This window comes from Theropithecus gelada, chromosome 11, assembly GCF_003255815.1.
Source record: "Theropithecus gelada isolate Dixy chromosome 11, Tgel_1.0, whole genome shotgun sequence".
NCBI lineage: Eukaryota > Metazoa > Chordata > Mammalia > Primates > Cercopithecidae > Theropithecus > Theropithecus gelada.
Window position 1 is genome coordinate 115,091,510 of NC_037679.1, and position 18,479 is coordinate 115,109,988.

General features: G+C 33.3%; 1 protein-coding gene across 1 annotated transcript in view; it reads left to right on the plus strand.

Moving 5' to 3' along the window:
- Window positions 1–18,479, plus strand: part of SLCO1B7 (solute carrier organic anion transporter family member 1B7 (putative)) — a 74,295-nt gene that overhangs the window by 23,594 nt on the left and 32,222 nt on the right. Inside the window, exons 6-10 of the mRNA XM_025401671.1 lie at window positions 4,368–4,610; window positions 8,094–8,258; window positions 10,107–10,302; window positions 12,239–12,404; window positions 14,589–14,773. Of these exons, the coding sequence (XP_025257456.1) occupies window positions 4,368–4,610; window positions 8,094–8,258; window positions 10,107–10,302; window positions 12,239–12,404; window positions 14,589–14,773 (955 nt within the window). The remainder of the gene's footprint in view (window positions 1–4,367; window positions 4,611–8,093; window positions 8,259–10,106; window positions 10,303–12,238; window positions 12,405–14,588; window positions 14,774–18,479) is intronic.

Sequence of the window (18,479 nt, forward strand, 5' to 3'; positions counted from 1 at the left end):
AGTCTTTCTGCTTGAGTAGTTTGCACACCATAATTACAACAGTATAATATTCAGTATTTTTCTGTGTGCCTACTTTTGACACTGAGTTTTTTAACTTTGGATGATTTCTTCTAGCTCATTAACATTATTTTCTTTTAGATTTTAGAACTCCCCTTAGCATTTCTTATAGGACAATCCTGGAGTGCATAAAATCCCCCAGTCTTCTTTTTATTAATCTGGGAAGGTCTTTATTTCTTATGTTTGAATTATATTTTTGCTGGACATAATATTCTAGGGTAAAAGTGTTTTTCTTTCTTTATCCTTCACATTTGAGAGTTGGGTTGCTAAGTGCCTTGAGGTACTCTTCTTCAGGTTATATTTGCTTGGTTTTCATTAACATCCTTGTACTTGAATGTTGATATTTTCCCCAGGTTTGAAAAGTTCTGTAATGTTATCCCTTTGAATAAACTTTCTGCCCTTTCTCTATCTCCCTTTTAACGTAAATAACTCTTAGTTTTGCCCTTTTGAGGTTATTTTCTGTATCTTTTAGGTGTGCATCATTCTTTATTCTTTTGTCTCTTGTGACTGTGTAATTTCAAACAGCCTATCTTCAAGCTCATTCTTTCTTTTGCTTGATCAGTTCTGCTCGTAAGAGACTCTGAAGCATTCTTTAGTATGTCAGTTGAAGTTTTCAACTCTTAAATTTGTTCTTGATGGATTTTAATAATTTTAGTCTCTTTCCTTTGTTTTGAGAATTTTTTTATTTTTAATTTTTTGAGTATATAATAGGTGTATATATTTGTGGGGTACATAAGATGTTTTGATACAGGCATGCAATATGAAATAAACACATCATGGATAATGGGGTATTAAGCCCTCCAGCATTTATCCTTTGAGATACAAATAATCTAACTACATTCATTAAGTTATTTTAAAATATAAAATTAATTTATTATTTACTATAGTCACCCTATTGTACTATCAAATAGTAGGTCTTATTCTTTCTATTTTTTTTGTACTGATCAACTGTCCCCACCTCCCACCTCCAATCCTCTACTACCCTTCCCAGCTTCTGGCAACATCCTTCTTCTCATTATGCCTACAAGTTCAATTGATTTGATTTTTAGATCCCACAAATAAGTGAGAACATGTGATGTTTGTCTTTCTGTACCTGGCTTACTTCACTTAACATAACAATCTCCAGTTCTCTCCATGTTGATGTAAATGACTGGATCTCATTCTTTTTATGGCTGTATAGTACTCCATATGTGCCAAATCTTTTTTATGAATTCATCTATTGATGGACACTTAGGTTCCTTCCGAATCATAGCTATTGCAAACAGTGCTACAACAAACATAGGAGTGCAGATATGTCTTAAATATACTGATTCCCTTTCTTTTAGGTATATACCCAGCAGTGGGATTGTTAAATCATATAGTAGCCCAATTTTGAGTATTTTGAGGAAACTCCAAACTGTTATCCATAGTAGTTGTACTAGTTTACATTAATACCAACAGTGTATGAAGGTTCGTTTCCTTTTCTCTACGTTCTCACCGGCGTTTGTTATTGCCTGCCTTTTGAATAAAAGCCATTTTAACAGGGGTGAGATATATCATTCATCAGATATCTCATTGCAGTTTTGATTTGCATTTCTCTAATGATTAACGATGTTGAACACCTTTTCATTTGCATTTTTGTCATTTGTATGTCTTCTTTTGGGAAATGTCTATTCAAGTCTTTTGCCCTCGTTTTGATCAGATTATTAGAATTTTTTCTATAAAGTTTTTTGAGCTCTTTATATATTCAGGTTATTAATCCCTTGTCAGAGGGGGAGTTTGTAAATATTTTCTCCCATTGCATAAGTTGTCTCCTCACTTTTCTGGTTGTGTCTTTTGCTGTGTGAAGCTTTTTAACTTGATGTGATCCCATTTGTGTATTTTTACTTTGGTCGCTTGTGTTTATCAGGTATTGCTCAATAACTTTTTTCGCCCAGACTAATGTCCTGATGATTTTCACCAGCACTTTCTTGTAGTAGTTTCATAGTTTGAAGTCTTAGATATATGTCTTTAATCAGTTTTGATTTGATTTTTGCATATGGTGAGAGACAGGGGCCTGGTTTTATTCTTCTGCTTATGGATATCCCATTTTCTCAGCACCATTTATTAAACAGACTGTCTTGTCCTCAGTGCACACTTTTGGCACCTTTTTCTAAAACGAATTAACTGTAGTTGTGTGGATTCTGGATTCTCTATTTTGTTCCACTGGTCTATGTATTTGTTTTTATGCCAGTAGCATAGTGCATGTTGTTTGGTCTCCATAGCTCTGTAGTAAAATTTGAGTCAGGTAATAGGATTCCTCCAGATTTTTTTTTTTCCTTAGGATAACTTTGGCTATTCTGTGTCTTTGTGTTGCATATGAACTTCAGATTTGATTTTTCTATTTCTGTGAAGAATATTATTGTTATTTTGATAGAGATTGCATTGAATCAGTAGATTGCTTTGGGTAGTATGGACATTGAAACAACATTAATTCTTCCAATCCATGGACATAGAATATTTTTTCAATTTTTGTTGCCCTCCTCAATTTCTTTTATCAATGTTTTAAAGTTTTCATTATAGAGATCTTTCACTTCTTTTGTTAAATTAATTCCAGAGTATTTGTGTCTATTGTAAATGGGATTACTTTTTTATTTCTTTTTCAAATTGTTCACTGTTAACATATAGAAATGGTACTGGTTTCTATGTTGTTTTTATACTGTGCAACTTAACTAAATTTGTTTATCAGGTTGAGTAGCTTCCTTGTAGCATCTTTAGGTTTTTCTACATTTTAGATCATATCATATGCAAACAACTGTAATTTGACTTCTTCCTTTCCAGTTTGGATGCCTTTTATATCTTTGTTGTCCGATTGCTCTAGCTAGGACTTCCAGTATACTATGGTGAGTAAAAATGGTGACAATGGACATCTTGGTAGTGTTACAGATTATAGAGGAAAGGCTTTCAGTTTTCCCCTTTCAGTATGATACTAGCTGTAGGTCTGTCATATATGGCTTTTATTATGTTGGGCTATGTTTCTTCTATCCTCAGTTTTTTTAAGGTGTTTTATTATGCAGTAATGTTAAATTTTGCCAAATGCTTTTTCATCATCAGTTGAAATGACCACATGATTTTTGTTTGATGCTGTTGATACAATGTGTTCGGTTGATTTATTTCCATATATTGAACCATCCTCACCTTCCTGGGATAAATGCCACTTGGTCATGGTGAATGATCATTTTAATATATTGTTGAATTTGGTTTGTTAGGATTTTGTTGAGGATTTTTGCATAATTACTCATCAGAGTTATTGGCCTGTAGTTTCCCTTTCTTGATATGTGTTTCTCTGGTCATGGTATGAGGGTAATACTGGCCTCATAGAATGAATTTTGAAGTATTCCCTCTTCCTCTATTTTTTGGAATAGTTTGAGTAGTATTGGTATTCATTATTTTATTCTCTTTGTTAAATTTATCTGATAGAATTCTGGATTCCTTCTCTGTGTCATCTTGAATTTCTTTGAGTTTCCTCAGAACAGCCATGTTGAAATCTGTCTGAAAGAACACATACGTCTGTTTCACCAGGATTAGTTCTTAGTGCCTTATTTAATTTAGTTGGTGAGGTCATGTTTCTCTGGCTGACCTTGGTGCTCATAAATGTTCATTGTTGTCTGGGCCTTGATGAGTTAGATATTTATTGTAGTTTTTGCAGTCTGGGTTTGCTTTTACCCATCCATCTTGAGTTTGCTTCCTAGTTATTTGAAGTGACTTAGGTCCCATGATCAGTGATACTGTGGTTTGTGCAGTCTTATAGAGGTACTGCCTTGGTGGCCACAGATAAGATCCAGACGAATTTTCTCAATTACTAGATAAAGACTCTTGTTCTTTTCCTCTATATTCTCCAAAACAATGAAATCTCTCTCTTTCTGTACTGAGCTGCCTAGAACTTGAGGCTCAGTGATGCAAGCACCCTTTTGCCCACCACATTTTCAGACAACAATGAGGATTCATATTTTTTCCATGAATAGTTATTAAGTGATCCATGGGCTTAAGACTCCAATGATGACAGCTGTCCAGTCATGAAACCTGAAAAGTCACCAAGTACACACAAGCTCAGGAAATGAGAACAACATCATGACTGATTTCTGGCCCACAGCAACTGCAAGATGTCATCAAATGTTAGACTGATTCTAGTTTCAGAGATAACAAAATACGAAAAGAAGAAATAGTGTCTTAGAATTTATGACATATACTTTACTTTATTCATCTATGGAGGACTGCAATCATTATCATTATTTCCCAGGACCTACTGTATTTCAAAATGATTTTTGACTGGCTTCTTCTGTTTATTCTAGGCACTATCAGGATAACTCCTAAGGACTCTCGTTGGGTTGGAGCTTGGTGGCTTGGTTTCCTTGTGTCTGGAATATTATCCATTATTTCTTCTATACCATTCTTTTTCCTGCTCCCAAATCCAAATAAACCACAGAAAGAAAGGAAAGTTTCACTATTTTTGCATGTGCTAAAAGCAAATGATAAAAGGAATCAAATAGCTAATTTGACCAACCGAGGAAAAAATATTACCAAAAATGTGACCGGTAAGAAATTTACATTCATTATCAACTTGGAGTTGTTAATTTCAATGAAAGGGAGTAATGACTATTCAAAAGTAATAAAGCATACTGAAATAATCAAGAGTTAGCTTTCTGGCCGGGCGCGGTGGCTCAAGCCTGTAATCCCAGCACTTTGGGAGGTGGAGACAGGCAGATCACGAGGTCAGGAGATTGAGACCATCCTGGCTAACACGGTGAAACCCCGTCTCTACTAAAAATACAAAAAACTAGCCGGGCGAGGTGGCGGGCGCCTGTAGTCCCAGCTACTCGGGAGGCTGAGGCAGGAGAATGGCGTAAACCCAGGAGGCGGAGCTTGCAGTGAGCTGAGATCGGGCCACTGCACTCCAGACTGGGCGACAGAGCAAGACTCCGTCTCAAAAAAAAAAAAAAAAGAGTTACCTTTCTTCTGCACTAAATTTAGCTGAATTATTTTTCTAAAAGTCATACTAAAGTTGACAAATATTTCTTGAGCACATAACAAGCAGATGTGGATTAGGATTTTGCTCTTGAGCAGGCAGAAACCAATCAAAGGCTACAAATAAAACTTCAGTTCCTTATAAGCCAATGAGTATATATTCATTGTAATATTATGCAGTGTAAACTGTGAGGGTTAAAAAGATTATAATATTTCATTCATTCACTTATTCAACAAAAGGTACCAGCCACCACACTATGCCCTGGTGATAGAACATCACTTTTGTTTTTCAAAAACCTAGTGGATAATATTGAGAAGTATATAGATCATTGTAATAAAGTATCTTAAGTAGTGATAAGGTAATACTTAACTATTCTCAAGTGTAGAGATAGAATAAGGAGAAGGAATTCAGGAGAGGTTTCTCTGTAGTTAATTGGAGTAAGATTATTTTTCTTGCTAATCAAAATTATATATATGATTTAATTAAAATTATAAATATGATTTTGTTAAAATTATATATATAATTTATATATATATAATTGTAGCTTATCTAAGTATTCAAAAATGAAGTGGAAGCAATAGTTTTAATTAAAGTAATTGAAGTCAGTAATGTGAATTAGGATACTTTACCACTTGATAGTGACTCCTCTTTTGAATATAAGCCCTGGCAGGCTAATGGAGAACCACTGACAAGTAGTAATTGAGAGAATGATCTGGCAGCAGCCAGAGCAAAATATTTGAAATGGTAAGGTATTGACAGCGGTTTTCAGATCGGGACAAAATGGTGAAATCGTAAAACCTAAAGTAGTGCAATCAGTACCTAAACTCTTGGCAAATGTTTCAAGTTTTTACTGAAGTAAGATTACAAACTTCCCAGGTTAACCCATGCTTTCCTTCTCATCAGTTCTTTCACTTCCTGTTTGTTGTTGTTATTATTGTCTCCTCTCTACTACACTAACCCAAGGGCAATGGGATGATGGAGTCTTGTGTATTCACTCATGAGAGTGAATTGTTCAATTTCAACTGCATTGGTAGCTTGAAATTGTCCATGGTAGGAGAATTTACCACCATACATTACCATGGAAATTGAGAAATCCTACAAATCAAGTTTTCCAACCAACAAATCAGTTGTTAAACATTTACCAGCATACCACTGTTTTAAAAGTTTTGTAATTTAACAAGCATACCAAAAATAGAATATCAAGGAATTTTTATTTTGCTATGTTTCTACTTTATCTAATCAAATCCATAATAACTAATGGATTTTCAAACCTGTAAGAGTCAGAGTTGACTGTGAATCCAAAAATAATAAAGAGGATAATGAAGATACAAAAATGGTACAATTGTAACATTGTCTATATTATGAGCTGGTGTTTTTGGGGGGGTAGTGACGTGAATTGTAAAGAGAATCTTAATTATTAACAAGTGCCTGTTAGGAATGGATAACATACCTAAATACCTATAGTCAGAAGAAACAATATATTGGATTTATTCTGTATGTTCTCGATTAAAACTAAGACTAATTGGGAAGTTTAGCACTTTGGCCTAACAATTTTAAATATTGTTTATTCTTACTATACATTTTCTTACCTCTTTTCTGTTCTGTGTCATTTCCTTAACTGTATTTTGTATTATTATAATCAGAGGAAACTATTTTTTAAAGAAACTACTGTTAGTACTGTTCATATCTAATGAAAATCTTTAGAGGTCTATAGAGAACAAGATCTTTCAAAGCCCGTATCATCCATCTCTCAATAACCATTTCTGGGCCTGTCTTGCTGTACTCTAAAACTTCCTGTTGTTCTAAGTAGTTCCTGCCACTTTTAACTTCTGTTATAGTTGATTGACCTGGCAATCACAATACTAGAACATAAAATTTCTGCCATGGACAGAAGTTAGAAATTTGTTATCACACCTATTTGTAGGCATAGGTTGTTGTACTATTACTGTCATAATGTCCCTTGGGACCAACATTTTTATCCCCTCCCTCTCTTTCTTGCATCTTAACACAGGGGATTTATAATACTGCCAGATTTACTGAGGCAGTATTTTATGGTGCAAAAGCTGTATACCAGGGAAAAAAAAGTCTGAGCCCTCATACTAATTTTGTCTTTAAAATTTTTGAACATCATAGATTGTATTTTTGTATCTTAGATTATGCTGTCTTTAATTTAAATTTATATTTAACAATTTTATTTTAATATAATAATTATATTATTCAGTGCTAATACATAAGGGACATCACATTTCTTTTCTTTTCTTCTTCTTCTTCCCCTCCTCCTCCTTCTCCTTCTTTCCTCTTTTCCTTCTCCTTCTCCTTCTTCCTCTTCCTCTTCCTCTCCTTCTCCTTCACTGTGACAGGGTCTGGCTCTGTCCCCTAGGTTAAAATGCAGTGGCATGTGTATGACTTGCTGCAGCCTCGATTTCCCAGGCTCAAGTTATTCTCCCTCATCAGCCCTCCAAGTAGCTGAAATGATGGGAGTGTGCCACCATGCTAGTCTAATTTTTGTATATTTTGTAGAGGGGGGATTTTGCCATGTTGCGCAGTCTGGTCTCTAACTCCTGGGCTCAAGCAGTCTGCATGCCTCTGCCACTCAAAGTGTAGGGATTAGAGGCATTTTAGCCACTGCACCCTGTGAACATCACATTTCTGATTCACTTTTTTTTTTTTCTGGGACTCCTAGTATATTGCCTAGTACCCAGTTGAAAACCAAACATTAGTGGAATGAATGAATAAATTAATTAATCTATATGTAATAGTATGGTAGAGTGTCAAGGATAACCAAATGTTAAGCGAACAAAGTAAGTTACAAAACAGCATTTATGCATGATGCTATTTGGAAGTAAAATGAACTAAACCAACAAATAATAATATGCATATGAAAAATATTGAAGGGATATAGTTATACTGTTAACAGTAGCATTGAAGGGTACTCTTTCTGTGTTATGTAGTTTTGTAATTTTAAATCTTATATAACTCATATTTACAAAATTCAGATATTAATGTATTTAAATTACATTGAAATATTTTGTTTACTTTTATAATTCTACAGGTTTTTTCCAGTCTTTGAAAAGCATCCTTACCAATCCCCTGTATGTTATATTTGTAATTTTTACATTGTTACACATGAGCAGCTACATTGCTTCTATTACTTATATCATTAAAATCATGGAGCAACAGTATGGTCGGTCTGCATCTGAGACTAACTTTTTGTTGGGTAAGATATATTTTTACCTGTTTGCTTGACAAATGAAACATTACTGAGTACTTGTGTTAAAAGACACATTTTATTGTGAAGGTGATTTCACATTTTACTAAATATACTTTTAGTATCTCTCGTAACATCTGTCAATATTGTGATATAACCACTGTTCTGCATTTGAAGTTGCATCTCATGTTAGATGAGTTCTAAAAACAAAGTTGCTTTTGAATAAAACATTTAGATGTGGTATCTGCATAATTGGATCTTATAGTGCTGAGATCCTGAGACAAACCCTTTTGTAATCTAATCGTGATAATCCTGTTATTCATGGACTGAAATAAGGCCTCAGCCACTTACAAAACATATGATATTGATGTTTTTTTAAAAAAGAATCAATTTAAATGTATCACAAAATATGCGTGATTCAAAAAAATCATATTTTAGAGAGTATTTTTTTTGCTACAGTATCTATTTTCAGTGTCATATTGAGACCTGCCTATTAAGAAGTTATAACACTTTGTAGAAACTATTCTACAAATCTATTTTACAAAACTATCAATTTGTAGAAGCATTGTAGAAGTTTGACAAATATGTGATGAGTTTAAAAAATTTTATCAAGTGGTATGTGACTAGGTCATGAGTACATGAGAAAATAAGAATTAGAAAATGAATGTACTGAAGCACTAGACCAGGCACCTGGATGATCTCCCTGTTGAACCTCAAAGATTAAACTTAAAAGTTAACTTTTGACTCCCAATAACTTGATCTGAATTTTTTGTTAGAGGAAATGTCATCTTTAATAACTCTTACAGGACATGGTAAAATTGTAGGAGGAATTGACCATTTTTAATCCTGTATGTTGATCTTCTTTACTGTACCCTGGTACAATGTGTACCCCAGTATATATGTGTTTTGATGAATAAGGATGAGACATTGCTTCAGGAATTCAATTCTAAATCTCTGGGAAAATTTGAAGTAAGCTTCAGAGGTGTGGAACTCTATGGTGAGAGATGTAAAGGATTTTAGATGGCAGGCTCAAAATCTCATAGGAAAAAAGAGTTTGTTTTGTTGTTGTTGATTTCCAGAAAAAAAGAATGTGCTTCATAGAAATAATCTATTCAGACACACAAATATCCTTAGCCATTGCCTTTTGCTCTTGAAGAAACCAAACCCTCATAACTGGCAGGAAGAAATTATTTTTGTCTCTCTTATATGGTACACTGGTCCCCCTACCTCCACCTTAGTCTGCCACCCTCGTCTTAAAGAAGTGGTATGATGGGATGAATTTGGTTCATCCAACCTCGTACTGTGTTTCATATAAAAACACATATCTGAAAAAAATGTATATATTTATATCTATTCATTTAAATATATCTATTTAAATATGTGTATTTATTTTTATATATTCATTTAAATAGATATATTTAAATATGTCTATATATTTTTATATACACGTACTTTTTTTATATATATACACTAATGTTGGCAATAGGAAAATGACCTGAAAAAGATTACACAACTACATATATTTTTATATATACACATATATATTTATATATATTTAAATATTTTTATATATATTATATATATTTATATAAATATGTAATATATAAAAAAATATATAAATATATTATATATTTTTATATATTTATATATATTTATTATATATTTATATATTTTATATATTTATATATAAAATGTATTTATTTTATTTATATATGTATATATTTATATATTATACTATAATATATAAATATTATAAATAAATAATATATAAATATAAAATATATATTTATATATATTTAAGAGAGTGTGTGTGTGTATATATCTATTTACAGCTTTTTTCTCTTCTTTTATTTCTAGGAATCCTAGCCCTACCTGCTATTGCAATCGGCATGTTTTCAGGAGGATATATCATTAAAAAATTCAAATTGTCTTTAGTTGGACTTGCCAGATTGGGATTTTGTTCTGCAACAGTGCATCTCTTATCTCAAGTTTTATATTTCTTTCTAATCTGCGAAAGCAAATCAGTTGCCGGCCTTACCTTGACCTATGATGGGTTTGTATATATCATTATATCAATTGCATAATATGTTAACCATATAATTAAAAGATTATGTGTAAGGAAAATAGGGTAGAAAACAATTGTAATTAAACTTTCTTTTCATTGAGAGAAATTTCATTTTTGAAATTCTTAAAATGTTCACTCCCTAAGACCTTAAGGTGATTTTATTCTTTCAGTAAAGAAAAACAATATAGGTTGAAATAATAATGTCTACAATTTATGGGTAATTGTAATGAGTGGTGGGTAATTTTATCTGCATTTTATAAATGAGAAAGTAAAGACTTTGCCTTTTTATTCACATTCTCTCATGAAGGTATAGTGATATTTTAAGACTATATGATATATGTTGATGCCACCAGTCTGACAGTTAAAAATATGTGTGCTTATGTATTAAAAATGTATTAATATTAACTTCTACTAGAGTGTCTATAGATATAACTAATTAAAACAAAAAAAATTGGGTCCTTCAATACTTTTTGAGACTCTGAAGGACTCCTAAGAAAAAACGTATTTGAAAACTGTTGAAAAATTATTTTTCCCCAAAAGTCTCTATGAGGTTGACGTTTTTTACAAAGAGTAGTCACATTGCTAAGCTATGGCAGAACTAATCTGAACACAAAAGGATCTGATTGCAATTTCTGGACTAGGTCATTATCTTAGTCCATTTGAGCTGCTATAACAAAATATTGTGTCATTTGTAAATACACAGAAATGTATCTCTCACAGTTCTGGAGGCTGGAACATACAAGATCAAGGTGCTGGGAGATTTGGTATCTGGTAAAGGCACACTTCCTAGTTCATAGATTGTGACTTCTAGCTGTGTTTAGTCATGGTGGAATATGCAAGGGGTCATTAACTCCATTCAGGAGGGTTCGCCCTCATGACCAGATCACATTATGACAGCCCTGTCTCTTAATACCTTCACATAGGAGATTAGATTTCAATCTATGAATTTAGGGGCGCACAAATATTTAGACCATAGCAATCATAAACCTTTCTCCATAGCTACTCCCAGTAGGATGTTCTCAAGCAAAATAACGAATTAGATGACTTTAAATGAAATTATTAATAATGTGTTTTCTAAATTACTGATGGACTTTTTTCTCAATTTAAATGACATACTTATTCACAGGTACTTCATCAATCCCCAATCATTAACGAATTTTTGCAAAACAAAATAACTTTTAAAATGTTGAAGCAGAAAATTTATACAAATAATATGCTTTATAATTTTAGCCATGATTAAAATTATATTTAATAATTTATAGCCTTATTATAAAGTAAATCAGTTTAAACATATTGTAGTGTCACTTACAAAATATACAGAACTTTTCTAGCCCTTTTCAACTGATTCTATTATTTTTTGTTTTTCATTCTTCAGAGGTTCAGCTCTAACCAAAATGAATTCTTATTTTATGTAGTTAAGATACAGATTTTAAAGTTCAACCACATTAACTAGCATCCATAGATTCACAGAAGTTTATAGTGACCTGAGAGGAACTTCAATCTAATGCCATTCCCTTTATCTCACCCCCCCAAAAAAAATGAGTCTAGAAGAATAAAGTTACTTTTCTAATGTGAAACTTCTTGATGGAATCGTAATAACCTCTTGTGTAAGTCTTATCTAATCCCTGATTTATTTTTTAAGTTTTACTTTTTCTAAGTAATAAATCATGTCTTCGTATAGAAGGAGAGTTACAAGCATTAAAAAATTAAAAGCATTTTAAAAAACCTATTTTGGCATTATCAGATCAAATTTCTTGATCTAATTAAAGAAAATCCTTTATTTCATTTCTCTCTTCTTTCCCTCACCTTCCCTCCTCCTTTATTTCCCCTCTACTTCCCCCTTGTCTCTCTCCTCCTCTTCCTTCTTTTCTTCCACTATCTTCTCTTTCTCTCTTTTTGATATATGTCTATCATATATTTTCAGAAATAGTCCAGTAAGATCTCATGTAGATGTACCACTTTCTTATTGCAACTCAGAGTGCAATTGTGATGAAAGTCAATGGGAACCAGTTTGTGGGAACAATGGAATAACTTACATCTCACCTTGTCTAGCAGGATGCAAATCTTCAAGTGGTAATAAAGAGCCCATAGTGAGTATCTGTTTTTGTTTTTCCTTCTCTCCTTAATCAAAATCACAGATTTGATTTTTTAATAATTGCTTATCGTATGTTCCTATAGCTAAGGTCTCCAGTATAAAGGATAAAAGATTTCAATATTATCTGTCATTGTGATGGATGTGAAGTATAAACAAAGCTTCATATGAAGTCCTGCTTAGGACACAACAAAGATTTTCTGTTATTTGAATTCTATTTTGAGATTACCCCACTTTTTTCTTGAGAGTGTAGAAATATGACCTATTAAAATTTAATCCACTTAGGATTTCTAAGAAGCATCTGATTTGACTGAAGCACAGGATTTCAATTAATTTGGAATTAATTTATCCATCAGAAGTTAGAGGAAAGTCCTGATTAACCTGTTGTCAGCACTACTTACTTTACTGGGACAATAATCTATGTGCATTTTTATATATACATCCTGATGTGTTTAGCTAGGGGCTCACTGGGGCTTTTGACTTTCCAATAAATTAATCAAGGGTTTATGCTCACTTAACTGCCCAGTTCTTGATTTCCTATGTTGATTTCCTCACAGCCGGCACTTCTGTTACCCAGGATAATTTAGTATCCTGCTCACTTGTTGCCAACATATCCATTAGAAATTCCATTTTTTTTTTCTTCACTCAAAAGGTTTTTTTCCATGTGAGCCTCAGGTTTTTCCCAATATCCTGGGTAACTCCCAATAGTTGGAAATTGGGTATGGTATTCCGCATACCTGCCATTCACTCAACATCTCACAAAGTTGTGTAATCATTTTTCAGGCCATTTTCCTATTGCCAACATTAGCAACATAGTCAGCTATGATAATTACTCTCCACCACACTCTTCTATGTTTCATTTTTAAACATTTTTCATCTTTCCCTTGCCCACTGTCATGCTGATATATCATGGAAAGGCATGGAGAAATTTGAAGAATAAAGCGTCCTAGGTTCCTTGAAGATAGGCCATAACTTTAATAAACTTGCACAACATATATGGCCCAAGGACTATACTTAAAAGCCCACATCTCATATTCCTCGACTATAATATCTTTCAGTAAGGGTGCCCTCATTTAATCCCTAGTTTCACTTTGCCCAATAGTGAAGATCTGAAAGAAACATAATATTAGAATCCTAAAAAGAGCTCTGTCTACATGGAGATATCTTCTTAATATGGACAATGGCTCTACCCTCTGGGGGCTACTGCAAAATTCCTTTACTAAATCCTCAGTTAAAAAAAAAAAATCTCTTTATAAAATAATGTTCTCTGTATCAAATTTGGTTTTATTGGCCAATGTGCTTTCTCTAAAAAGGTTGCTCCATATTATTCTTAGTGAAAAAAAAGAAGGATTAGAGGAAGCTTGGTGGAACCATGAAAGTATAGATTTAAATTCTTTTAAAATTCTTCCTTCAGTAATTATTCTTTAGCACTAGTAGGTTAAAGGGGAACTTCCCTTAAACTTTTGTTTAGCCTAGAATCAGAATAGATTTTTTTTAAAGCCACCTACCTACAAACACTGCCTGATTAAACCTCTCAAATCACTTGATCCTAATGTTCCCCTTCTGTACTCTTACCATTAGTCAGGACATTCTGTTGTGTTGGACCTCTCTGGTAATAATATTATCTATTTTATTATCTGTCATTATGGTCTTGAATGCTGCTTTCGACTGCTTAAATAGAATTCTGGCATCCATGCCCATCTCTGTACTCAGTCCTATTTTCATGAGTGGCTCTAGTTCCAGATTTCGGCCCCTTTCAACCTGCTGTATTTTCTGAAGTTTTGGGGTAATCCTTCCCCAGGCATGTCACTAATACTTAGTAGAGATTGTTAAAGTGAGTAAAAATGCATATTTTAGGAAGTAAGTGTGGTTGAAAGAGCAATATTGAAAACAATTTATATTGATGAGAAAATTATATACAGTTTCATACACTAATTTCTTAAATTATTTCCCAATTTTAATATTAAGAATTTATTAAATGTTAATATTCAATTACATTATCTTATACAGAAAGTAATTCAGGAAGCAATTTTGTCTTTCATTATTAAGCAACTATATTTTTATAATATTTTTAAAACTATAAATATTTTAGTTTGAGACTTCTTTAAATATAATGGAATGTATTCATAGCCCAGTTGCATGTGGCAAATGTATTTGGTAATATTTCAAAAATTATTTTTAGGTGTTTTATAACTGTAGCTGTGTGGAAGTAACCGGTCTCCAGAACAAAAATTACTCAGTGCACCTGGGTGAATGCCCAAGAGATGATGCGTGTACAAGGAAATTTTATGTTTATTTTGCAATTAAAGTCTTAGATTCTTTCCTCTGTGCAATTGGACTTACCTCATATTCCGTGCTGGTGATTAAGTAAGTATGATGTTTTAAAACACTATCATGTATATTAAACTAAAAACACACCCAATGATATACATATTTTCCGTATTTAGCTCAAATTCATATTTTGTTACATTTTAATTTTCTGGGAATTCATTTTCTTAGAATTATTATGATATTTCAATGCTATCATTAATAATATAATTTTGTCTCTAATACTTCCATTGTGAAATCTAGACTCTATACATTCTTCTTTTATTGAGAATCTTAAGACACACACTGATTGACAATTGCCTCAATTGTAAACGAGTCTCTCTATGATTCAAAACGAACTTTTAATTTTCAGTTGCCTTGGATCCTAATGGGCTAGTTAGAGGAAATCATCTGTTGATTTCATTGAAAGAAAACATTTTGCAACAAGATATAAATATAAACTTCCGTGTGTGATGAAATTCTAATGCTGTAAATTTACCCACAGCATGGCTTCTGACCTAGTATCCCTTAATACCATTGTAGACAGAAGAAAAGTGTATGTAAAGAATTCATTCCTTTCTTCACTCATTAAACAGATATTTGGACAGGATGTGATGCTTAATGAAGAATATTTCTTGGTAAATAAAACCAATAAGGTACCTGTTGTCTCATAGCTAGAAAATCGACGAGCGACCTGAGACAAATAAGTTTTAAAATAAACACATAATTACAAATTGCTCTTAGTCTTAATAAGGAAAAAGACTGCTAATAAATGGAATAAAAAGAGAAATGAAATTTGGGAGTGAAATGAGAGTATATGAGGGAAAGGACTCACAAAGTACATCTTAAAAGAAGTGATGTTTTATCTAAAAGCATACAGAAAAAACCGAATGAAGGGCTTTCAGGAAGAGGGTCTAGGTACTGATTCCTTAAGACAGGAAAGAACTAGTGTGTTTGAAGACTAAAAAGAATCCAGTTCATTGGACCATACTGAGTGAGAGGGGTATGGCATAAGATAAGTTTGGGAAATTAGGGAGGAAGCAGATAATGTGTGCCCTACTGGCCAATATAATAATTCAGTCAACTAAAACTGTAAACATGTAAAGATAGGCATGTGGATCTTAAAAATATACATGATAAGTAGAATAACCTGGGTTAACATCTGATTGTACTTTTAAAACATACTAGTTGATCACATTCATGGTCTGCTAACAGCATGACATGATAGAAAAAAAAATGTGTTTTTAAATTTTGTTAACATGAAAGTAAACCTGTAAACTAAATTTACAGTTGTTAAATTTTGACCCTGACTGCAAGTCTTATCAAATTATTTATAGTAAATATTCCACAAATACAGCTTCACCTTCAATATAAAATGTCTACTCAGAGGGAGAAGCATATATTTGCTAAAATACAATTTCATTAAAATAAAAATTCACCTCAAAACCTCATACTAGTTCGTATCTCAACATGTTTCAACTTCTTAATTAAAACTTTTTCATGAGGAGAGTTTTAAAAATACTGTTTCATCCTTGATAATTATGATTTATCTAATTAGGAAAGTTATGAAATCAACATTACCACTTGTCAAAAGCATTTATTAATCTCTCACTAGCCTTTGATTTTCTTTGAAGAAAAGTTTTGTGAAGCAGACTAGAGAACGCAGATATAAAATATGAACTTCAGTCTGTTAATGATTTTCTAATGCTTATATCATAAGACTATTGCTAAAACTAGACTAAGCAGGAGTGTAGGCATTTACTCATCCAATACATATTTATTATGTGTGTCAACCACAGGTCCATGCAATGAGGATGGAAATGTGAATGAAAGTGGTAAAAATTCATTGGCATCCAGTGGGCATGGGGAATGGGGGATGGATTGGCACAGGAGAAGAACTAATAAACAAGCAAGTAAATATGTAAAATAGGGTAAGTGTGCAACACTAGAAAGAAGGATCAGAGTAAGAAAATAGAAAAAGTAGGGATAGGTAAGAGACACTAGTTCAGACATTGTGCATTGGAAATCATATGATAAGAAACCTAAATGAAGAGCTGAAGAGTGAAACTACAAGCCATGCTAAATGGGGCCAGGGAAGGAACAATCAAGGCAAGGTAGAGCAGAGGTAAAGCCCTGGTGTGGAGCATACTTGACATATACATGGTCAGAAAAAAGTGTGTGAGGAAGAGAGAGGTATGAAGCAGAATGACAGAGCTAGCATGATCCAGATTATGTTGTTCACAGGAAAGTCTTTGGAACTTATTCTAAACGTGTTCAGAAGCTCTAGAGGGTTTAAGTGTTAGTATTACCTAATGCTTATGGCTTACCTAATGAGAAGAACACTCGAACTGTGCATGGAGATGGAGTGTGTTTTTGGAAGACAAAAATGAAATCATGGAAAACAGAAGGCTATGATCATTCTTCACAAGATGGGGTCTCGACTGAGCATGGTTATGATTAAGGAAGTGGGAAGTGACTTGAGTCTCAGTCTTTGTTTTGTTTTTTAAGGCAAAGCCAATATAATTTGCTGCTCAATTGAATACGGCAGGTGAGAGAGAGAATTCAACGATGATCTGAAAATTCTGGTCTGAGTTCTGAAAAAATTATAGTATTGTCAAACAAAATGGGAAAGACTAAGGAAGAGTAGTTTTGGGAAAGTGGACAAGTAAGACTTCTTGTGTCTCTAAAACTGAGCTGCCTGTTAGATATCTACCGACAATGTCATATGTAGAATCTACTATTCAGGAGAAACACGAAAGTTAGAAACAGAAATTTTAGAGTTAGCAACATACAGATGCTATTTAAATTCAGTGCTCTATTGAGATCTTCTAGGGACTCAGTACAGATAGAAACTAGATCCTAGGACCAACACCTAGTGCTCTAACTTTAGAGATGAATAATAGAAGAAGCCAGTGAAGGAAACTGAGGAAGTCCCGTGAGTTATGAGAAAAACAGAAAAGATCATGTTCTTGAAGCATAATGAAGAATATATGAAGCAGTGAGTAAAGCAACTATGTCAAGGGCTGCTGAGAGTTCACAGGAGTTAGGGACTAGAAAGTGACCCTCAGATTTCATTATATGCTGATCACTGTTAGCCCAAACAAAACTGGTGTATGAAGAAGGAAGGGAAATGTAAGGCTGCTTTGGTTAATAAAAAGTGTTTCATTTTTATGCATTTAGGGGTACAAGTGCAGTTGTGAAACATGGATATACTGTGCAGTGAAGTATGGGGTTTTGTGTTCTCATCATCTGAATAGAGTACATTGTATCCGATAGATAGTATTTCATCCCTCCCACCCTCCTGTCCCATGCCATCCCTGCCACTCTCTGCCAACCTCCCACACTTTAGGGTCTCTAATGGTCTATTGTTTCACTCTGTATGTCCTTATGTACCCACTATTTAGCTCTCACATCAAAGTGAGTACATGCATTTTTTAACTTTCTGTTTCTGACTCATTTCACTAAGGATAATGGCTTCCAGTTCTACCCGTAATGCTGCAAATGACTTGACTTCATTTTTTATGGCTGACTATCAGTTAATGGACATTTAGATTAATTCTATGATTTTGCTTTTGTCATTAGTGCTGTGATAAGCATACAAGTGCAGGTATTTTTTGCTTGTTTGTTTGTTTTTGTTTTGAGATAGAGTCTTAACTTTTTTTGCCAAGACTGTAGTGCAGTGGTGGGATCTCGTCTCCCTGCAATCTCCGCCTCCCAAGTTCAAGCAATTCTCCTGCCTCAGCCTTCTGAGTAGCTGGGATTTCAG